This window comes from Lampris incognitus, chromosome 21 (assembly GCF_029633865.1).
Source record: "Lampris incognitus isolate fLamInc1 chromosome 21, fLamInc1.hap2, whole genome shotgun sequence".
Classification (NCBI taxonomy): domain Eukaryota; kingdom Metazoa; phylum Chordata; class Actinopteri; order Lampriformes; family Lampridae; genus Lampris; species Lampris incognitus.
In genome coordinates this window covers 10,827,605-10,851,685 of record NC_079231.1, presented here as the reverse complement: position 1 = coordinate 10,851,685, position 24,081 = coordinate 10,827,605, and the positions used below count along the sequence as shown (strand labels likewise).

Sequence of the window (24,081 nt, the reverse complement as noted above, 5' to 3'; positions counted from 1 at the left end):
TCTAAGCACCAGTTGTTTGGGAAGATACAGGTTTGAAAACTGTAAGAAAAAAAATGTGCAATGTCACTGTTGACAGCTGTTTGCAAATTGGTTTCCAAGGAAAAGGGGACGTCATGGATTGGTTATTTGTGATACCGCTCAGTACCCGTAGTGAGGACGTCATGGGGAGACGCACTGTAAATTGAACATTGATGTTATAAAGAGAGCAAACTGTTTGATACGTCTGTCATGGATATGATTTAATTCATTATAGCTACTCGTCTGATTGAATGTATTAAGACAGACAACAGCGCCCTTTTCGCTAGCACGTGAGCTAGCTACCTCACGTGCTAGCGAAAATGAGGGAATTTATTTGGACAAATTTAAATCTACACCCCTACATCTACACATTTTCATTTAGTTAGGAGTTATCTAACCTGCAGATGAAAGTTATTTCATAGCTTTAAACAATGGAGTCTGATTACCCAAACGATGTCCCGCTAGCTCGTGTTTTACTTTGGAAATTACTGAATTTGTTTTCCGTACTTTTTCAGACCCGTGTTGAAAACCCCGCCAAGATCACAGAAGTGACTCGTTAGTGTGAAATAAATATTTTATTGTTTGTCATAGTCATAATTGTTGTCATAATTATGAACACAGAGCGCCAGCTGTTCCAATAATCCAGAGTTTTGCCAAAAACAGCAACCATTTCAACGGCACCGGTGTGTCTCTCAAGACGCAACCATGCATAAAATCTCCCATTAAAAAAAAGAAACAAAAGAAAGTAAAAAATATATTAAAAAAATTATGCATACCACTGATATACAGATCTGATATAAACAGGCTTATTGGTCACAAACCAATTAGAATTATAAACATGGCTTCTTTTACAATACAGAGACCAAACGTGTGGGATACAAGTGTACTTTTCTTTTTAAAAAGGGTACTTTTTCATTTTATACATTTGTACAGAACCTTTTTTTTTGTAATTTTGTTTTTATTTTGTCCCCTACAGTTAAAATGCCCAAGGCATTTTGGGCACCTAGTCCATTGAGCACAATTTGCAAGGTACGCACGTGTACAAGTACACTTGTGCACCTCACACACACACACACGCACACAATCTCTCTCTCACACACACACATACACAAAAAGGAGTGGCAGCAGTGGCTATAGACACAAAAAACTTGTAAAACTATTGTGTGTCTGAGGAAAGGGTGGTGGGGAGGTGGTGCTTGCTTGCTATTGGCAAATACTGTCCCATTTCCAGGTACCAAGGATTTGAATCCACTGCAGTGAATTAGGCCATCTAATGGTGAAAATGAAACATTACATTCATATACGAGTCATCACAACTGAACCACAAATCAAAACACGGACACACACGCACGCACACACACAAACCTGTGTAAAAATAAGAAGTCTTAAATGTGCAAAAAAGGTCATCATTGCTAACAGAAGACACGTACAGTCGACACTCAGCCGAGCTGCGTGACAGACAGCCAGACAGGAATCGCGAGGAAGCATCAGTGAATTAAAAAAAGAAATAAAATAAAAAAGCTAAGCAACGTACCTTTCAAATAGTGCATACTGGTAGTGCGTATTAAGGTCAAACCGTGCCCATGGCACAGTTAATCGTATCATTGATTTTAAGCGTATCCATCTGTATTGAGCAGGCATTATGGTTATATGTGGAACTACTTGACGCTCCCAACTCCACCCACACACACCGAATCGCTGACCAGTTTACTTTCCGTCCCTCTCTGAGAACTTTTCTTCTTTGTTGTTGCGAGGCAACAGGAGCTTTTTATTTTGACGTGAATTGGTGGAGGCCATGACTGCGATGCCACTGAGGGAGATATTTGTTTCAAACAGGGCCCTGATTATACCCGCGAAATGCAAACCCCTACTATCCGTGTGACGGTGCTATCAACGATTCCCATCTCTCCGTACGAGCTAAAATCATGACGGCGTGTGACAGGGAGGGCTGCAGACCAGGACAACACGGCCATTCACAACAACGGTGACGGTCTGCATGTTGTATGAGCTCAACAAGTTTCTTTTCAGGAAACCAGGACTGGCTGGCCTGTGTGGAAGTTTAACTCGTCCACAAGAGATTTTTACGGGAGTTCTGTACACCGACAGAAACGCCCTCCTCTGCAGGACATCATGATTGTTTCCGTGGTTGAATCTTACAATTTTCTTCAACGCAAGTGGCAGCAAAAACTGCAAACGGGTTGAGATGAATTGCAATAAAAGTTTGACTGTATTCAAGAATCGTTTTTGTCTCGAGACAGTTCCTCAAACAGATTTTATCATCTCTCTGGTGGCAGACCATAATACACAATTCACAAGCAGAGTCTGCCTGCACTTGACCAACGGCTGGAGTTAATCCTCCATCCTGGATTAACCCGAAGGACCCTTCACGAAAAAACTACTGAAGCAGATTTGCAGATATACAGCCTGGAATACAGGGTGAAGACATGAACAACTATCATCTATCAGTCTGGCGCGTGTCCGCTGAAGTAAGGGTGAGAAACTAACTAACGTACCAATGAGACATGCTTGCTTTCAGTACCTACAAAATTACGTACTACTCTAACATGTACCAGGAAAGTTAATTTTCAGAGCAGCAAAGTATAACGGGTCGTTACTTGACAAAAGTGGTTGGTGGTTCAAACTCGTTTAAACTCCTAAATGACAGCGTGTTCTCTCAAACTTCTTCCCAAAAGTGCTATAAACTTGGCTCACTCTTGGCCCCGCTGGTATCCTTATCAGACAACCAAACGAATCTCTCTCGCACTTCAGAGATAGAGAAAATCTGTTACCTTACGAGTTCACCAGCATTCAGCCTAGGGCTGCACCATAAGGACAAAAAAGACCAAAAAAAACAAAAAACAAATTCAGAATATTTTAGTATCTATTGTAATTTGAATTGAGATATACTGAACACTGGAGCTAAAACCTCATCTCTTCTTGTGACGAGGGCAGAAGCAAGCATACATGCCTGCATAGCAAGGTGATGTTCATAGTAAAGCACTGGGCTAGCTGTAGGAGGTCTTTTGGTATAAGGTCTCATCTGTGTGCAGATATCATAACAAATCATCTCATCTCATCATTGGCTGCTTCTCCAGGGTCGGGTTGCAGTGGCAGCAAGCTAAGTGGGGCACTTCAGATGTCCCTCTCCCTCGCCCTCCAGCTCATCCTGGGGGATCCCAAGGCATTCCCAGGCCAGATTGGACATGTAGTCCCTCCAGCAAGTTCTGGGTCTACCCCAAGGTCTCCTCCCAGTTGGACGTGCCCAGAAAATCTCCAAAGGAGATGCCTGAACCACTTCAACTGGCTCCTTTTGATGCGAAGGAGCAGAAGCTCTACTCCGACCTCCCACCGGATGTACGACCTCCTCACCCTATCTCTAAGGCTGAACCCAGACACCCTATGGAGGGAACTCATTTCAGCTGCTTGCATCCGCGATCTCACCCTTTCGGTCACTACCCAAAGTTCATGACCATAGGTGAGGGTTTGGAATGAAAATTGGCTGGTAAATTGAGAGCTTTGCCTTCCAGCTCAGCTCCCTCTTCACCACAACGGTCTGGTACAACGTCTGCATTACTGCTGATGCTGCACCAAACATAAGCATAACAAGTCATTTCAGTGCTTAATGCTTCTGACCCTGCCACATGGATAGTATGTGCGGCAACTGTGACAAAATGACCGACTTTTTTTTTTTTTTGGATAGTGACTGCATCACTGTGCCGACCCTGCCTTTGGGCGTATGGCAAGCTACGTCGTACCTGACGGGAGGAACAAAGCTCAGCGATGCTGTGAGCTTGTATACCGTACCGACTCAGTCAAACCATGGTGTAAGCCGGAAGAAGGAAAAAAGGGATGTTTGACGGTGAAAACACTGATATGGCACGTGTGTCATGTTTGACACTGTTATCTAGAATCTCTGGTTCTACAAGCTCCCAACTTTCCTTTCAACGTGTATAAAACTGACGCAACAGCCTCAGAAAGCGTCAAGTCACACATATACAACCTTGACTGTGCTAATTTCCCACATCTTCCAAAAACCTGTAAAATCATTACCAAATTCCCATTTCCCCTCAGGGATGAATAAAGTATTCTGAAATTATTTTCTCCGTATTTTTCCAGATCTGCATGGGAACAGCATATGATCTCACCCATGAGAGTTGTCCTTTCACAGGCGAACAGCTCTACAAGCCTTTAGACAAAGTAAGAAATTATTTTCAGGCTTAACAAGCAAAGGAGATCCACTCAGCATGAAACGCCGGTGACAACAGCATCATACAGCCAGACCAGTGGCCAATCAGCTGTGTGCTCCTCTTCCTGGGGCAGTCATATGGCTCCAATAGACAGACTAAAGGACCAGTACCAACACTCCTGCTGAGACAACTCTGAGACCTGTTGAAAACTGTCTGGTCACGTGACAACAAAACAACTAAAGATCAGGGTTTGAACTGGTTTTTGCTTCAGACATTTATTTTTTCTATACCTGAACTTCTTGATCTGATTTAATGGCTAACCACTTCCACAGTGGGTGGGTAAATTTAAAATGTAACTAAAAGAATTTAAGTCAGTCGTCAATTCAATTCACCTTTACCTATGAGAGTGGAAAAACTACACCAGAAACAGACAATATTTATCGGCCACTGACTAAAGGTAAATTTCCACCCACAACGCACCTCTCCTGATTCTGTACACCAAATTGACAGGCGATCTGCCATGTCAGAGCTGGTGATGTCACCAGGTGTACGCCTGCTTTGACCAATCCAGTCAATGAACACTTAAAGGAGCATAGAGGGGAGAGGTTCACTTGAAAAGTAGATCCTCAGCTAAAGAATGTCCCGCGAGCAAGAGGTTAAAGGTGCACTGTGTAATGTCTACTGTCTACCTAAGCGCTGACCTCTATTGTTAAGTCATGTGAATAACAATAAAAAAATGTTTTTTTAAATAGACTCAAAGCTATGCGCATCCTCAAGAGGCCTGTGAAACAACAAAACCGCTCCACCTGCCCGGCTTCTGTGGAAACCAGAAAACTGAAGAGGCATTGGGGGTCATAAGCCACTACCACTAACAACCTGCTGCCATTTACAAGTCATATTAGCTTTCAGGAAGGAAGAAATATTACACAATGCACCTATTAGAAGAGGCACCGATCTATGTGTAAGTACCTGGGGTTCTGCTTTGGTGAATTGGCTGACTGACATTCAGGCATTCAATCTCTTTTGCAAAGCAGAAAACTAGCTTTTACCATTGACCAGCCACAATGGCAGGTGCCTTCCAGAATTCATCAGCGACATTCAAAACTCTAAAAGCCAATTGAATTTCTAATATAGAATACAAATCTTAATGACGGCGATTACCTGCTAATGTGACTGGTCAAGACAGACCAACCAAAACACTGTGCAGTATTTGGCTGGTGGGTGGTGTTAGGTTCTGCCCTGGTATCAAGATGCCTGAGCTGATTCAGGACCAGGCAGAGATCATAAATCCCTGTTACAGAGAAGGTAGAGATGCACCTTAGGGCTGAGCTGAGATCAGCTAGAATTGAGCAAAAACGGTGCGAAGGCAGTACAGTAAATTGGAGCAGCACAAACACTGAAAGATCCCACTCCACCCATCTTGTTCTGTGCCATTCAGAAAAATTTACAAAAATTCTGTTCCGTAAACCCAAATAGAAAAAAGAACTAAACAAAAGGCACGTGTCAAAGAATGAAGAGTGAAGGAGTCAAACAGAGTGAGGACAGACAACCTGACAGACACTTTAGTAAACAGACAGGACAAGCCAGAGAAAATGGGATCCACTGCTAGAGTGGATCAACAGGTGAGGACCTAACAGTCACAGTTAGCCAGATCAAATGCCTACTGCACAGGAAGCTGTGACACAGAGGGACCCTGGTTAAGGGCAGAATCGTGACTGTGTTTAGGAGTGGGGGGGTTGTGTATGGCGTATTCTGATAGGGTTCGGTTCTATAGCAGCGGGTCCAGGATAAACCTAGCGCTCTGGGTTTTGGCAGCAGAGTACATTCTGGGGTCGGGTCAATGGGGAGAGGAGGGGTGGGAGGAGCCACTCCAGAGCCATTCACCATTAAGGTCCACAACACCAACATCATCCCACTCCAAAACAAACAAAACACAGGAGAGAAGATGTACAAACGTAAAAAAAGGAGACATATTTAAAAAAATTTCATCGTTTAAGAGGGAAGTGCATACCCCCTTATATCTGTGAAATTAAGGTGCAGCTTTGCGGAAAATAAAAACTATTTACGGCCCCTATAGCAGTCTCCTAAAAACAGAGACTGAGGAGCAGGTACCCGCCCCTTCCCCCTCATATGCACATCCCTTCTTTAGAACGCTAAATCTTCCCATCTAGTCCTCTCTGGTCCAACGGGGTTCCTGCATTTAACTGAAGGGTGTGAGGTCAGAGGCGGGGAAACCCTATCAGGTAAGGCCATGTCTGGCAGTTCAGCAGGAGGCGGGGTCAAGAGTCAGGGGGATCAGGCTAATGTACAAATATGTGCCTCAGTAGCTCATCGGCGGACGGCCGCTGTTTGGTCTCCACAAAGATTCGCTTGAGGAATTCTCGGCAGTGATCTGAAACGTGAGCGGGCAGCACTGGGTTCGTTGGCTGGGTAGCAATCTTAAAGATGGCTGCCATGGCCTCAAACTCTGCCCAGGGGGGGCGTTGGGTCAGCATCTCCACCACGGTGCAGCCTACGCTCCTGTGGGTGAGAAACAGCACCAACTTCAACAGACAAGGCAAAACATCGGTTGTATACTTCAACTAAAGTCAAATTTACCTTTCAAAAGACTCAGCTTGTGTCAACATAAACATGGGTCTAATGTGTGGGACGAGAGTTGTGCAAACATTTTATTAATATTACATACAGGCAGGTAAACAGAAATTCTACTGTTATTGCTAATCATGCGCATCTAAATGTATACAAGGTGGTTGTGGGGGCAGGACAGTGATGTCTGTAATGTTAAGTAACATTAACTGGGGGGATTTTACAAGAGGGGAAATAGATCTTCTATCAAAGACCTTCATAATTATTTTTTTTTATTGTGTCAGTAATTCTTTGTTGCTATGACAGCTGAAATTCCATACAGGACAAATTAAACACCTTCCTTCTCACCCATCGAAAGGAGAAGAAATGATGATGAGGAATGAGGAGACTGGTGCCCACAGATAGAGTGGGTATATCTGTCATCCTTTAGGTCACATGTAGCCCCGCTAGCTTGAGATCAAATCCCACTAGGATGTACATCTTCATCTCCCCCTCAGTCTTTCAGATATCTGAATTACGGCTTGGACCACTGCTGGCATGTTTGTGCTGATGTGTGTGTTGGTTTAATGATGTTCAAGCCTTACCAGATGTCAGCCTTTCTGCCGTAACCCTCTCCACTGATCACTTCCGGACTCATCCAGTAGGGGGTGCCGGTCACAGACTTGATGCCCGTTCCTGAAAGGCAGATGGTCTGCAGTCGTCGGCTGGCCCCAAAGTCCCCCAGTTTCACGTTGCCCACAGAGTCCCGTAATATGTTGGCTCCTTGAAAAAGAGGAGGATAACTGTCATGTCAAAGTTAAAATGGTGAATTTTAATTTTCTGCTCATTAGATTCTACGGAACGTAGCACAAGCTGCTTTAACTGTATCTCCCTCCACAACTGACTCTAAAAATTACCTTTCATCTTGGCTCTAATTTAATTTCTGACTGCTCTGTTATTTCATATTGTGATGGACAGAGGTTACAATTACAATCTGTAGTCAGGGTACTGTGGTGCTGACCTTTGACCTCCATTAGATTTTAAGATGTACCATCAAGTATGTGAGTGTTCCTTCACCCTGCCTCCACCTACCTTTGATGTCTCTGTGGACAATCATGTTACTGTGCAGGTAGGACACACCCTCCAGGATCTGACGGGTGTAGCGGCGCGTCACATTTTCCGTCAGTGCCCCGTACGATTTCAGCTGGTCCTTGATTGAGCCCTGAAAACCACAATTGGACCCCCCCAACCCTGGCAGTGTTAGCGCCATTGTCTACCCATTGAGCAACAAAGAATCATGTTTGTAATTTTTCAGGAGTGGAACAAATTGAGCTTAAAGGGGAAAATTGACAGTTTTCAGCCGTATAATCTCTATCCATCTGCAACAGGGATGGCGTATGAAAAACACCTGTGGTTGTTCCTGTACCTCTGGGCCAGCAGTGAAAATTTGATTTTTTTTTCTGTCCGCCAAGTGGACACATCATGACGTCATCTGGCAGATAGAAAATCAATAGCTTAGTGTAGCTTGGGTTTCTTATCTCCACTCTACTCTGAAGGTGCCATTCAAAATCACATCCTTATTCCCTCAGCTAAGCTTTGTTTCCAACAGCGGCGATGACGTCCCACAACATTAAAGCAGAGGATTTAATACATGACGATACAGAAGCTTGCGCGCAATCTTTTTTGGATTTCACCCCCTTTTTTTCTCCCCAATTGTCAGTTGTACTTGGCCAATTACCCCACTCTTCCGAGCTGTCGTGGTTGCTGCCCCCCCCGCCGATCTGGGGAGGACTGCAGACTACCACATGCCTCCTCTGATACATGTGGGGTTACCAGCCGCTTCTTTTCACCTGACAGTGAGAAGTTTCACCAGCGGGACGTAGCGCATGGGAGGATCACGCTATTCCCCCCAGTTCCCCCTCCCAGCCGAACGGTGCCTCGACTGACCAGAGGAGGTGCTAGTGCAGCGACCAGGACACATACCCACCCACAAACACGGCAAATTGTGACTGTAGGGACCCCGACCAAGCCGGAGGTAACACGGGGATTCGAACCGCCGATACCTGTGTTAGTAGGCAATGGTATAGACTACCACGCCACCTGGACGCCCCCACGCAATCTTTTCTGGTATGTGTAGGCACTATGGGAAACTGGGCATAACACCAATTTCTCCATCAATATCTTATGAAGTGAGGATTTTATTGCTTCAACGGACTATATTACCCATTAGTGCTGACTGCACATGCCCCAAGCTATCAGCAAAATTCTACAAAAAAATAAATTCAATATGTACTCGACTCGGAAACCCAATTTCTCTCAGTATATATTGCCATATTGCAGCTGCAGCTGATGAACCCAGCCACTGAGGATGCACAAGCCAGTGCATCCTTAGTGCCGGTCCCAAGCCCGGACAAATGGGGAGGGTTGCGTCAGGAAGGGCACCCGGCGTAAAATCTTTGCCAAATCAAATATGCGGATCATAAATGAGACTTACATACCGGATCGGTCGAGGCCCGGGTTACCAACGACCCCCACCGGTACTGTTAACCAGCAGGGTGTCGGTGGAAACTATGCTACTATTGGGCGAAGGAGAGGGAGAGGGGGAAAGCATGTACGCAGAAGACAGGAAGAAATGGAAACGGATGATCTGCTGTGGCGACCCCTAACGGGAGCAGCCGAAAGTAGTAGTAGTAGCAGCTGCAGCGGATGGAAAGGCTGGCAGACATATATCCTTGCTTGACATTAAACCTTTGTGTCTGAAGAACAAACGTCACGTCTGAGTGACAGCCTGGCAAATTGAAGTGGAAAAAAATTATGTATCATTTCAGTCAGTTTATTAACTGAGTGGGCTGCCTCAGTATGATCTGTACAAATGAAACCTCGTGTTCTGTATGTCTGTGAGCAGGACTCACGCCAGGCATATACTCCATGAAGATGGAGAGTGTCCGCTCCATGGAGTCCCTCAGACAGCCGTAGTACTGGACGATACGCTCATGGCACAGGTTCTTCAGCAGCTGGATCTCACACTCCAGGGCGCTCACCTCCTAAACCAGAACAAAACAAACAAATGGCATTTCCTACGGTTTGGAATTTAAATAGAGATGAACTAATGGCTGCCACACACATTCCATCAAAAAATTTCAAACTGTCTCCAGCCCAACACTTCTTAACAAGATTTGATGTTCAGTCTGACTTTCAATATAAACAGTGTTCAGTATCATGTATGCAAATTATAGCTGTGCAATATGACTGCTATCTAGGTCATATCACTGCCGATAAAGAATACGGGAAATACTGTGAAATGGCCGTGGGGCATCAGTAAGTAAATTAACTATGCCCATCTGTAAAGAAATTCAATAGTTTCATGCCAATCAGCTTTGAAACGACACCATATGAAAAACTATCCCATAAATTCTCCCCCAGGTTTTACACCTGCTTTTCAATGGTGCATCACCACTCTCAGGACAGACAAACATTTTGCTGCATCTGTCAGAAGGAGAGACACAGAGAACTAAGATAACTTCCTGCTTTGGATTGAATACATGGGAAGGTAACGTCACATCGTGGCTATCAGAAATGTTTATACCCCACAAATGAAAATGACCCGAGGTCTCTCACCTTGCTGGTCTCAGGGCTCTCGGGGTCAAACTGAACCTGTTTAACAGCCAGCTCCCTCCCTGTGTCTGCATCATAGCAGAGGAAAACTCGTCCAAATGCCCCCTGGCCCAAAAGCTTACCCAGTCGCCAGTTGGTGGGGGCACGTGGGGCTGGACACACAGATTGGAAGAAATTCAAAATTATATGAGACATCAAATACAAATCTCACCACCAGCAAATAACCCCCCCTTCAACAGTCCTACCTCTGGCTGATGAATATGAATTTTACTGCAACAGTCGCCTTGTCTTAGTTATACTGGATTTTCATAAATATGACTGATTGTATCATGTGATACATAAACATTATGTAAACAACTCTTCAGTAAACTGATGTTCGTTTTAATACAGGAAAACAATCTGTCAAAGCAGGCATCAAGGATTAGGAATCTAATTCGCCTGAATTTAAGTTAAAACATTTTTATCAGCATTTACACTTAAGCAGGATAATGAGAGTGCTGTACAGTGTGTGTGTGTGTGTGTGTGTGTGTATAATATATATATATATAAGTAGTATCAAGGACCTTCTTGCTGTGAGGCAACCGTGCTAACCACTGCACCACCGTGCCGCCCCACTATGAATAACATGCACTATATAAATAAATTCTGAATGATTGATTGTGTTTTGCAAATGAAAAAGGCTCTCTTTCTAATGAGTACATGGCCCACTTGGTACTCACAGCGGCTGGGGGGACTAATATCCATGACGGAGAGGGTGGGCGTTGGGGCTGGATTGGGCTCGATGTCGCTGCCCCGCCTCGGTCGCCTAGCGGGCCCCGGAGCCTCTTCCAGGTCGGGGGTGAAGACACTGCTGCCACTGCTGGTGCTGGGAGACTGCTCTGTGGGGCTGAAGTTGACTGGGGACCGGAAGCCGTGGACCTGGGTCCGCCGGGCCCGGGGGAAGGTCTTCCTCCCTGCCATGGAGGGGATGAAGAGAGTGGAGGGTATGGAGGGAAAATGAGCTTGAATCAAGGAATGAACAGTTCTTGAGACCTAAATATAACACATGGTCTGTTTTGTTAGCTATTTTTGAGCTGCATGTTTTAAGGACTATACTAATCCAACAAGGAGATTTTTTTTTTGGTTGGTTTTTGGACCACCCTCCATAGGAAGGTCAGAGGTGAGTGACAGCTATGCCCATTACAAGTTCCCAGAGCCCAAAATGATGTCTTAAAATTGTTTACTTCATCTGACTAGCAGCCAAAATGGCCCTTAAGTATTCATTTCATAATCATATGACTTGGAGAAAGAACCATATATTATCCAAGTGACCTCTCCAGTCTGAAGAGGTCACTTGGATAATATTTGGTTACGTTTCATCACTCATCCAAGAGACCTCATCAGTCTGAAGAGGTCACTTGGATGAGTGATGAAACGTTTCTCCCACTAAATGTGTCCAGATGAACTGATTCAACTTTCTGTTTTTTCCTAACCTGGAATTACTGAGTATGTATAAAGACAAATACATATTAGCATTTGTGAAGCTGTAACCAACAAGTGTTTGGTATTTTCACTTGATAAATGACCAAGATGACTCAAAATCAACTCAACAATGCTATGTGCAATTCATATCTAAGCTCATGCAAGTGCCTCTACACACTGACTCACCGTCACTGTAGTCCTGTAGGCCAAACGGGATGCCATATCGCCGAGGATAAGTCCCGCCCTTCCCTGACTTCTCAAACACTGGGATGTCGTACTCTGAAGGATATGTGTGTGTGTGTGTGTGTGTGTGTGTGTGTAGGGGTAGTTCAGGAAAGTTAAGAGTAAACACGTTAGACATTGAAATTATAGTCACATGACCACACACAGGATATACAAAAGAGAAGAAAAAAAAACCATACCAAGTCAAAAATGCATGGGGTTTGCAGCCACATGAATGTGCGCACACACACACACTACCTGGAAAGTCTTGGTGGTTGTCTGGGTAGCTCTGTGCCCTTGGCATTCTGGACTTGGGGTAGTCACTGTGTCAAACAAACACAAAGTAACAATGTAAATGGAACAAGAATAAAATTAAATGAGGAGGTTGAAATCTCTCACACAGAATTTAACCCTCATTTATTCAGGGCTTGGATTCAACCTCTATATACAATTGAGGTCTCTTAATTAATCTTGATTAATCATTCAATCACAGCATGTGGTGGCTTTTCTCTGCACATGGAGGTCCTAACCTGTCCAGTGGGCTGTCTAAAGAGGGACAGCTTCCAGATGCAGAGTTCTCAGGACTGCTCATTGACAGTGGGTCCAGCATCTGGAGAAAAAATACAAGAAGAGAATGTCAGGATGAGGGATACATACTTTAGATCCCTCACAGTCTCGATCTTTCATTCTTTAGACATGAAGCTATCTTTTAGCCCACCTGTCACAGTGGCTGCTAGTGGCCAAAACTCCCCAGCCAGAGTAGATGACACATAACAGATCAGCCTTCACGTTTAATGGCTTAAACAGAGGCACAAAGCCCTGCATGTATGAACCTGAGGGCCTCTGCTTTGGCAAGTTTACCAGGAGGCGTTCAGGGCTATGTTTCAATCAGGCAGGTTTTTTTTGGGGGGGACTCCCCCCCTTTTCTCCCCAATTACCCGACTCTACCGAGCCATCCCGGTTGCAGCTCCACCCCCTCTGTCGATCCGGGGGAGGTCTGCAGACTACCACATGCCTACAATACGTGTGGAGTCGCCAGCCGCTTCTTTTCACCTGACAGGAGTTTCACCAGGGGGACGTAGCGCATGGGAGGATCATGCTATTCCCCTCAGTTCCCCCTCCCCCCTGAACAGGCACCCTAGCCGACCAGAGGAGGCGCTAGTGCAGAAACCAGGACACATACCCACATCCGGCTTCCCACCCGCAGACATGGCCAATTGTGTCTGTAGGGACACCTGACCAAGCCGGAGGTAACACTGGGGATTCGAACCGGCGATCCCCGTGTTGGTAGGCAACGGAACAGACCACCATGCCACTGGGAAGCCAATTGGGCAGGCGTTTAATTCTCTGGGGCCCACAGAAGTCATCAGCAGGCAAAAAAAAAAGAGTCAGATACTCAAAGAAATGACAATTCAGTACATCCTTAACGGGAATCGCTCACACACACTTCAAAACACAGAAGGAAACAGAGTATGAGAAAGAGAAGAAGAAACAACGCATTAGAAAGAGAGAGATCATAGAAATATTCAACAAATAGCATTCTGCATTTTCTGTCTGCTATCAGCCTGCTAACTTCTGGTGTCAACACACCCACCACTTCATCTAATCTTTTCTTGGCTCATGTAATCCTTTCAATTCTACCCCTTGTGCATCCACACGACACAGGTGGCTGAACATACCTGGTCCATGCTCTCAGGTGGGTGAACGTACCTGGTCCATGCTCTCAGGAATGAATTCTCCCTCGCTGTTGATGCTGGTGAAGGAGCCGTTCCTCGCCACCTGCTGGAGGGCATCAGGAATGTAACCGGGGGGAGGGGAGCTACGGTCCGTGGAATGGGAACCTGGGAAGGTAAAGGTAGGAGTGGGGGGATGGCAGGCAAGTGAGAGGCTTTTTATTATTGACACAGGTATCAAATTACTCATTGCCTCATTGATCGGTAAAGCGTCTGCCTGCAGCGGCAGCGGAGGAAGACTCCTTTTACAAAACGCTATATCTCCATTTGAGAGAAAAGTCCATCATTCAGCGTCTCTAAACTCTGATAATGCCTGTAAAAGTAATTTCGTTTTGAGCAGAAACTAAACTTACCTGTTATCCTTGAATAGATGTCACTGTCTGAGTCGATGACTCTAATTTTGTAATAAAAAATGTTGCCCCCCTCCCTTTTTCTCCTCAATTGTATGTACTTAGATAATTACCCTATTTTCCGAGACGTCCCAGTCGCTGCTCCACCCCCTCTGCTGATTTGGGGAGGGCTGCAGACTACCACATGCCTCCTCCCATACATGTGGAGTCGCCAGCAACTTCTTTACACCTGACAGTGAGGAGTTTCACCAGTGATGGGAGGACCGAGCTATTCCCCCCAGTTCCCCATACCCCCCGAACAGGCACCCCGACCGACCAGAGGAGGCGCTAGAGCAGCGACCAGGACACATACCCACATCCGGCTTCCCACCCGCAGACACGGCCAATTGTGTCTATAGGGACGCCCGACCAAGCCGGAGGTAACAGTCGCCATTTTCAAATGGTGAAAATCTCATTTTGGAAAACTCCATAATTTTCTAGAACTCACAAACCATAAATGAAGGTCATTAAACAAAAATGATTTCACTCCATTACACAGATGAAATACCTTACATATGAAATGTAGATGTTAATGTACTGTTTTCTGACCTGTTATGCGGCATAATCTACAAGCATCTCGTAATTGAGAAATAAAATCTATTGATCTCTTTCTTTAACCTCTTTATCAGATTCAGGGTCAGAGCCATTCCCAGCAGGCACTGGGTGTAAGGTTGGAAAATATTAGGATGTCATGAATGAACAGCATTATGCCAGGGGAGCATCAATGAGATGGGGTTTACCTATCAAGGCCAGCATACTCTTCTTGTCAGTGACCCTGAACCCTGTGTTGTCCAGCTCTTCATGGGATGGCAACAGGTCCATGTTAGAGGAAGAGGTCTGGAGGCAAACCAAGACACAATGTGCCATTAACATTTGAGAAACAGCACTGTTTGTCAGGAGCAAGCGGTAAACTACTGAGACAAGCAGCCTCTTTGTTGCTGTTTCCTTGTTAAAAATATTAATTTTGTCAGTCTTAGCCTTTAATAGATAAGACAGGAGATGTCAGGTGAAGGGAGAGAGGGAGAGACATACAGCAAAGGTCCAAAATTATATTAGAACCAGCGACCAGTGCCAGCAGGCATGCTAGCACAAGGTTGAGTATCTTAGCTGATTTAACATGTATTGAGTGCTAATTGCAGCTAGGCAATGTAACTTTCAAGGAGGCAATATCACTCAGACTCAAGATTATCTATAACAGGTATCACAATATAAGAAAGACAGTCAAAAAAGTATCTTCCAGACATGCTCTCAATTGACAAACTTTTCAAGACCTGGGAAATTTTCTAAATAATTTTCCATACTTTTCCCAGTCCCAACAAAGGACCCCGTGTTTGACAAGGACTTTCTCCCTTGATGCTGCTGACCTGGGAGGAGATCTGGAGCACAAGCAGGATCTTCAGGCTCTTCATGTGGATGCTCCGGTCCAGGAGCTCCACTGCCTTGTCCAGATCATCTTGAGTAGTCAGCGGGATCACCAACTAGAAACAGGGAGGGTAGGAGTAGGAAGGGTGAAGAACAGTTGGGAAGATGTGGAGGAACAGAGAAATGCCTTGTCTACACTGGCTGAGATTGAGCCAGGTCTTGGTACTGTTTGGCTTGAACCCAACATCACTGCAGTTGACAGAGCCTGGCAAAACCACATTTCGGCTCACTGCAGTTCACAATGTGACTAGGCAGGCTTGATATGAAGCTGCCCTAAAGCTCCAACATAATGGATATTTACAAGGTTTTTTTTTCCTGATATATGTTAAATGTGTTGCAGAGAAGGTACATATAATTCAGTTTATCAGGATTAGGTTTATGAGATGCAAGTAGGCAGCAGGAAGTTGGCTAGAGATAAAACTATCTCTTCCTCAACTGTCAGCCATTATCTGCTTTCTTACAGTCATACTTCAAATTAAGTTGAGTCAGTTCATCTGGATACAACATTTACTGACAAACATTTCATCGCTCACCTAAGGGCCCTGACACACCATGCTTACCAATGTCGGGCCATTGGTAAGCATCTGTGACCCTAGTTTTTGCGGTGTGTCCCACACCGTCGGCACTAGTCAGACCCCTGTCGGCAGCTTTTCGGCCAATTCAGCATGTTGAATCGGCAGAGCCCATCGATGAGAGAGAGATCACTCTGATTGGCTGTTCAGCTTAGTGAATCAGTGCAGAACGTACACATTAGTTGGCCGTTGGCTGTAGTTTGCAGTGTGTTCTTTAAGTGCTATTTTTTGGCCCAGACAGTAGGCGACATGAGGCGATGCAACAGTCGGCCTTTGTTGCCGCTAGTAAGTTTGGTGTGTCTGGGCCCTAAGTAAACTCTTCAGTCTCATCTGATTGCAGGTATCCCCACCCTTCTAAGCAATACAGTTACATAATGACTGTTTACAATAACAACATTGTAAGATGGCGACAGATGTAGTCTTACCCCCCCCCCCCCCCCCCAGTTCAGGGATGGTCCTTCCCTCTTCACATAGATGGTTCTTCACCATCCCTGAACCGGGGGGGGGGGGGGGGGGGGGCTAAGAGTACATCTGTCGCCATCTTACAATGCTGTGATTGAACACATTCTCAAATCCTCTGTGAATAGTACACAAGGCCATTGAAACTCTAGTTAATGGTCACGCCTATTTGCGTATGACACTGATCGTTGGTTTCGGTCATTATGCAACTATATTGTTTATAGGGGTGGGGATACCTGCAGTCAGTTTGAAGAGGTCACTTAGATGAGTGATGAAACGTTTCTGTCAGTAAACGTATCCAGATGAACTGATCTAACCGACTTTCTTACCTGGATTATTGAGCATGCATGAAGACATACAGTCATGCTTATTGTAACACTTATTTGAGATGAAGAGGATATTTTGTATTTTCAAATCCTGCTGTTATCTGGCTTGTAGGTTATTCAATGGAAATAACAACAAAACCACAACATGGATATCAGGTTATGTGCAAGCTCAAGTGTATTCTTTATTGAGGGAGACAAAAGCAAATGGCCCTCCATGAAACAATGCAATGTTTTTATTTAATCAAAACTGAGCTCATTATAGAGTTGATATAAAATCCCAAGCTTTGGAATTTGTACCAGTATCCAAGGATAGTGTGTGCTCCATTACCTCATTGTTGGTGTAATGAAGGTCCATCGCCTGACCAAAAGCCACTTTGGCCTTGGCCTTCAGGTCATCCAGCTTAACAGGACGTGGGAACTGCAAGATCCTGTGGTGGGTGAGAAAGGAGAGGTCAGACACACCATTGCTATCGGTCTGCAATGAAGCTGTAAGAAATGTGCTTGATTAACACCTTACCGCTTCTCCCCTTTGAACTCAAACTTCACTCGTACGTCATTCTGTGGACAGAGACATCCTTTCAATACCACAGAAGGAGAACATTCATAGTCACACAAATATAGTTTGAATACCTTATCTAATGAATGTTGAGGTCAAAAGATAATGGACTGGTTCCAATCATGGAATTCAGCCCCAATCCCTGCCCATTTCAATTCCATCACAGATTGAGAATGCTAACCGTATGGGAGCCTAATTTTAGTGTGGACCGAGGTTCAGGCTGGTGCCCATTCCAGGACTGGTTCCCATAGGTGTATCATTTGGTCATGTTATTATATTTAAACAACTGTGCTGGAATTGCATTTCTATATATTTTGTTATCTACCAAGAACGATTGGGGCAATTTAATGATTTTCACTGTGTATATTTCTTGAGATGTGAGAAGCTTTTTTTGTGGCTTAACAAACATAGAAAGGTAAAAAAAAAAACCTTTACAAGATCAGACAAGTCACCTGGTTCTTAGGCGAGGAGGCTTTGGGTTTGCTGAGATCTGCCAGGCACATGGCAGGACGGCTGGAGCGGTGCAGTTCGGCCAGGTCCTGCATGATTGAATTCAGTGCCTCCTGCTCATCTGAACCAACCGGACAGTTAAAGTTTATTCATTAACTCTCCAAATGATAAAACAAAAGATGTTATAAAATACATTGAAAAATATATTTGTCAGGTGAGAGAACATAAAGGAGTTCATAAAGACATCTGATCTGAAAACGCACAAAATGAACTGGATGATAGGCTCTAATGCAATGTGAGAGAAACTCAGTCCTAAATATTACTGTGTCATAAATTAAAGTTCTGATTGTTTTTTTGGTCAAAATTTAATCCTTTTTCCAGACTTTAAATTCCGCACAGCATTGAAACCTGATATGGTTTCTATGATATAACCTGATATGGCAGTGATCAGTATGGTGTAGGCTAACCCAGATTTTGCAAGTAACAGGATGGTCAACTTTGCCATAAAAATCAGATAGGTCACATGCTGCGCAGTACAGACAGACAATTTCTCTATACTTTTTCCAACACGTTCTAAACTTTACACTTCAGGCAGTCAAATTCCACACCCATGTAGAATTCATGTCACTGAGCACAACATAATAGGTGACATGTCATCACTAAACCGTAAAAAATTGTAAACTCAATTACCAGAAAGTCTGAAATGCCTCAGTAGATGAGATAATCTACTCATGTGTAACAAAGAGACAAAAGAGGATGGTTTAAGCTGGACGCTCGTTTCAAATAGACAAATGATCTCATGACACACGTACCCATCATCTTGGCACGTTGATTGACCCAGGAGTCCAGGAAAGAGGATTCTCCCATCAAAGGGATTCCTTTCTCCTATAACATCATAAATACATATAAGGACTTGAATTTGAATATGGGCTATGGCCTATGACTGCTGGTTGTCTAGTGAATTTTACTAATTTGTAAATAGTGACAACATGCAATTTGACAGTGCCCCCCTCTTGTACAGTCACCTATTGCGACAACAAGAACATACTGTGTTGCTGTGAGGATGTGGATATAAACAATACTAGCTAGATACCTTAAGCCCTTCTCTGTCTGCACACTCAGAATCATAGACTCTGCAAATGAAATCATGTCTGGTGAAGCAACATGGCTTCTTCTCTTGTCATTTATCTGGACGGTTGGTTACTCATAGGGGTCTTCGCCATCGTCCATATATCTCTATATGCATGGGACGCATTATTTCACAACATCACAACGTTATTTAGGGAATGGCACGTTCAGTTGAACCACTGAAATAATCTTCAACATAAAAGGCCATTACAACCCATCTAAGCTAACTGAACAATTTACAACCCAATTGTCATGGCCATCACAAAGCCAGTATTTAGATTAATATAATACCAGCCACTGTGAAATTATCAGCGAGTTTCGACGTTTATTTCAACTTATTCACCTTAACTCTGGCTTCCTCCACTAAACCAGCTGGTTAGCAAACGTTAGCTTCTAGCATTAACTATGTCAGAAAGGCGTGGGAACGACTAGCTTTAGTTTTATGAAGCCAGCGGCGTCCCGAAATGCAAACAAAACATAATAACTGTTTTTATTGTCTAGTGTAGTCAAAGTTGAACAAGGCGATGGTCAAAGTAAAGGTGGCCGTGAGCTCCGTGTGTCGTTGGGGCAGCTAGCTGTCAAGCTAACACTCGCTGTGGTTAGCTTTAGTGTTAATAACCTAAGGTTAGCTAGTAACGCTGCCTAAGCTAATGCTAGCTAGGGTTAGCTGTAAGGCTTAGTTAGTCGGGCAGCGACTCCGAGCAAGTAATAAAAGGCAACGATTAATCAAATGAACTTTAATTTTTTTCCCATTTCATCAGACTGTTCCGTCTCTTTTGTCTTGCCTGGGTTGGCTAGGTTTTTCTTCACTTCCTCATCCGCAGGGGCGGTGACAGGAGCCCCGGGCACCGCGGAGATAAGTTTGTAGTCCGGCTCGAACTTCACTTGAGTCTCGGGGCCGCGACTGCAGCGAGGCCCCGATAGTCGAGTGGCTTCCGTACAAAATCGTCCCCGACACGGAAAAACACAAAACGACGACGTTTCGGCTGAGCAGCCTCTAATTCACAGCGTTGAAAAGTACCGAAGTAAATCGACCCCGTTCGGCTTATTACACATTACACCGAGCGTTACCTGGCCCGTTACGGACTAACCCCGAAACAGCAACACACGGCCTGTGACGTCACATGAACTGTCCAACAACAACACACGTTCTGTGAGGTCAGGCAAGCTGTCCAACAACACGCACACACCGTGACGTCAGACAGATGAATGACAACGACATACGGTCTGCGATATCAGACAAATGTATGGACAACAGCAGTCTGTGATGTCAGACTAATGTATGGACAATGACATACACACTGTGATGTCAGATGTTAGCAGTGTTTTTGGATTAGTCCAAACCAAACCCCAAACCATCATCAGAATGGGATTAACCATCTTAGATTACATTTAAAATGTGCTGCTGTGTTGCCCCTTATATCCTTCCCTGTCCCTGAGTTTAATCAGTTTTATGGTTTTGTTTGTCCACCCATAACTTTATTTATCGTTCCCTTGTTTTTTCCCCTGTTGTACTTGTTTATCATTTCCCTTTTTTCCCCTTATTGTATTTAGTAACTCTGGTTTAGATTGTTAATATAATGTTATTGATTATTTGTATACTGGAATGATATGAATATTCTTAACCTCATCATCATCGGCGGTCACTTGAGATCGCGTATGATGGTCCTCCCTCTGGGTCCCTCTGGATCCTCAGGTGGGTGTAGAGGCTGATCCTGGATCCACATAATGGGAGGACGCCCCCGCATGACAGCTTTTTACATGGAGAGGCTGATGCGCCTGCTGCCACCACACGATCCGTGATAGGTGGTGGTCAGAATCCAATAGCATGGAGAACCAAGACGATTGGGGACCACCCCCTGTTGCAGCCTTCATCCACCTTCACTACCATTGTGACCTGGAGACATCTTCTGCCATTTCCTCAGTTGGGGTCTTTGTTGGATCGCGCGTCGCCTGGAACATCCCCCTTGACCTATCTGCCTTGGGTGACCCTACCAGGAGCCAACCTTCGGACGGCATAGCTCTTGGGATCATTGGTACACGCAAACTTCTCCACCATGGCAAGGTGGAGATCCAGGAGAAGTTCCACCTACCAAGAAGACGTGTCCATATTGTTAAAAGTGCCAGCTTTTCTTTCCCTTAAAATTACAAGGAGACTGATTGTTGGCACCAAGTTTGTACTTGGTAACGCTTTACAAATATTGGATTTAGCAGTCTAGCATAGTGTTATTACTTTATTGGTAGAATAGTATATTAGTATAATATCTTATTCTAAAAGTATAATTGTATAATACGAAAGAATAATAGTGTTAGTACAAAAGTATAATTTTTAGTCTAGTTCAACTCTGCCACCTCCAGCTCCACCTCCTGTCTTTTCATCAGTGCCACTGTCTCCAAACCATATAACATAGCTTGTAAACCTTCCCTTTAACTCTTGCTGGTACCCTTCTGTCACAAATCACTCCTGACACTCTTCTCCACCCACTCCACCCTGCCTACACTGTTTTCTATACCTCTCTTCCGCACTCCCCATTACTTTGAGCAGTTGACCCCAAGTATTTACACTCATACGCCTTCATCACCTCCACTCCTTGCATCCTCACCATTCCACTGTCCTCCCTCTCATTCACGCATAGGTAGTCCATCTTGCTCCTACTGGCTTTCATTCCTCTTCTCTCCAGTGCATACCTCCACCTCTCCAGGCTCTCCTGAACCGGCGCCCTATTCTCACTACAGATCACAATGTCATTTGCAAACATCATAGTCCACGGAGACTCCTGCCTGATCTCATCCGTCAACCTGTCTATCACCATTGCGAACAAGAAAGGGCTCAGAGCCGATCCTTGATGTAATCCCACCTCCACCTTGAACCCATCCGTCGTTCCAACCACACACCTCACCACTGTCCCACTTCCCTCATACATATCCTGCACCACTCCTACATACTTCTCTGCAACTCCCGAGTCCCCCCTTCCTCATACAATACCACACTTCCTCTCTCGGCACCCTGTCATATGCTTTCTCTAAATCTACAAAGACACAATGCAACTCCTTCTGGCCTTCTCTATACTTCTCCATCAACATTCTCAAAGCAAACATCACATCTGTGGTGCTCCTTTGTGGCATGAAACCATACTGCTGCTCGCTAATCATCACCCCTCCCCTTAACCTAGTTTCTATTACTCTTTCCCATATCTTCATGCTCCACATCCTTCCCAGCTCCGTCCCTCTGTCTAGCTAATAGGTACAAGTCATTTTGTCCTTCCTTAGTGTCCAACCTCTCATACAACTCACCATATGCCTTTTCCTTTGCCACCTCTCTCTTTGCTTTATGCCGCATCTCCTTGTACTCCTGTCTACTCTCTTCATCTCTGACTATCTCACTTCTTGATTGCTGACCGCTTTGCTGTACTTCCTCATTCCATCACCAGGTCTCCTTGTCTTCCATCCTCTGTACAGGTAACACACCAGGTACCTTCCTAGCTGTCTCCCTCACTATTTCTGCAATGTTTCTGCAGTATTTCTTTTTTTTTTCGGATTCCTCCCTCCTTTTTCTCCCCAATTATATCCAGCCAATTACCCCTCTCTGCTGCACCCCCTCTGCCGATCCGGGGAGGTCTGCAGATTACCACATAACTCCTCTGATACATGTGGAGTCACCAGTCGCTTCGTTTCACCTGACAGTGAGGCGTTTCACCAGGGGGACGTAGCACGTGGGAGGACCACGCTATCCCCCCCCCCCACCCCCAACAGGTGCCTGACTGACCAGCGGAGGTGCTAGTGCAGCGACCAGGACACATACCCACATCCGGCTCCCCACCCGCAGACACGGTCAGTTGTGTCTGTAGGGAAACCCAGCCAAGTATATGAATGAGATGACAATAAATCTTTCCTGATTCCTGAAACTGGGGGTAACATGGGGCTTCGAACTGGCAATCCCATGTTGGTAGGCCATGCTACCCGGACGACCACCGTTTCAGCAGTATTTCTGCAGGCCATCTATGTGAAGAGGGAACAACCATCCCTGAACCGGGGGGGGGGGGGCTAAGAGTACATCAGTTTTCATCTTACAATGCTGTGATTGCAAACATTTCTAAATCCTCTGTGAATAGCACACATGGCCACTATAACTTTAGTTAATGGTCATGCCTATTTGTGTATGAAACTGATCATTGGTTTCAGTCGTTATGCAACTGTATTGTTTATAAGGGTGGAGGTATCTGCAGTCAGTTGAGACTGAAGAGGTCACGTCGATGAGTGATGAAACGTTTCTCTCAATAAACGTTGTGTCCAAATGAACTGATTCAACCTTCTTTGGTATTTCTGCAGTGGTTGCCCAGCCATCCAGCAACTCTTCACTACCACCCAGTGCCTGTTTTCACTCCTCCCTGAAGTCCACACAACAATCTCTCTTCTTCAATGTTCACCACTTGATCCTTGGCTCTGCCTTCACTCTCTTCCTCCTCTCAGTCTCCAAAGTCATCATACAGACCACCATCTGATGCTGCTTAACTATGTTCTCCCCTGTCACCACCTTGCAGTCTCCAATCCCTTCCAGTTCAAGCATTCTACATAAGATATATTCCACCTATGTGCACTTTCCTCCACTCTCATACGTCACCCTGCGTTCCTCCCTGTTCTTGAAATATCAGAGTCAGAATCATGTTTACTGGTCATGTAGGTTTGCACAGACATGGAATTTGATTCCGGTTTCATGGCTTTCTCAGTGTACTTAGCATAGAATAACAACACAACAACATCAACAATACAAATATGTATTCACCCCAGTCATTTACATCCTTTTCGCAAAATCCATCCATCAATTATTATTATTCTGTGTTGTGCCATTCTGTTGGTCAGCGTCTGTTTGGTTTCCCCGATGTACAAGCCACAGCAATCCTTCTGGCACTTAACAGCATACACTATATTGCTCTGTTTGTGCCGGGGGACCCCATGCTTGGGATGGACCAATTTCTAC

General features: G+C 44.8%; 1 protein-coding gene across 1 annotated transcript; it reads right to left on the bottom strand.

Annotated features, from left to right (window-relative positions):
* Positions 1-583: 583 nt before the first annotated feature.
* Positions 584-20,199, bottom strand: map3k2 (mitogen-activated protein kinase kinase kinase 2). The gene is made up of 17 exons (XM_056301334.1): positions 19,889-20,199; positions 18,788-18,860; positions 17,978-18,096; positions 17,487-17,527; positions 17,298-17,397; positions 15,555-15,668; positions 14,931-15,027; positions 13,779-13,909; positions 12,599-12,678; positions 12,327-12,391; positions 12,033-12,125; positions 11,105-11,338; positions 10,389-10,537; positions 9,683-9,814; positions 7,863-7,992; positions 7,376-7,553; positions 584-6,725 (listed from the first exon to the last, which is right to left on the bottom strand). Exons 2-17 carry the CDS (start codon positions 18,840-18,842, stop codon positions 6,506-6,508), a joined length of 1,938 nt encoding a protein of 645 aa, XP_056157309.1. The 5' UTR covers positions 18,843-18,860; positions 19,889-20,199; the 3' UTR covers positions 584-6,505.
* Between the last annotated feature and the right edge of the window lie 3,882 nt (positions 20,200-24,081).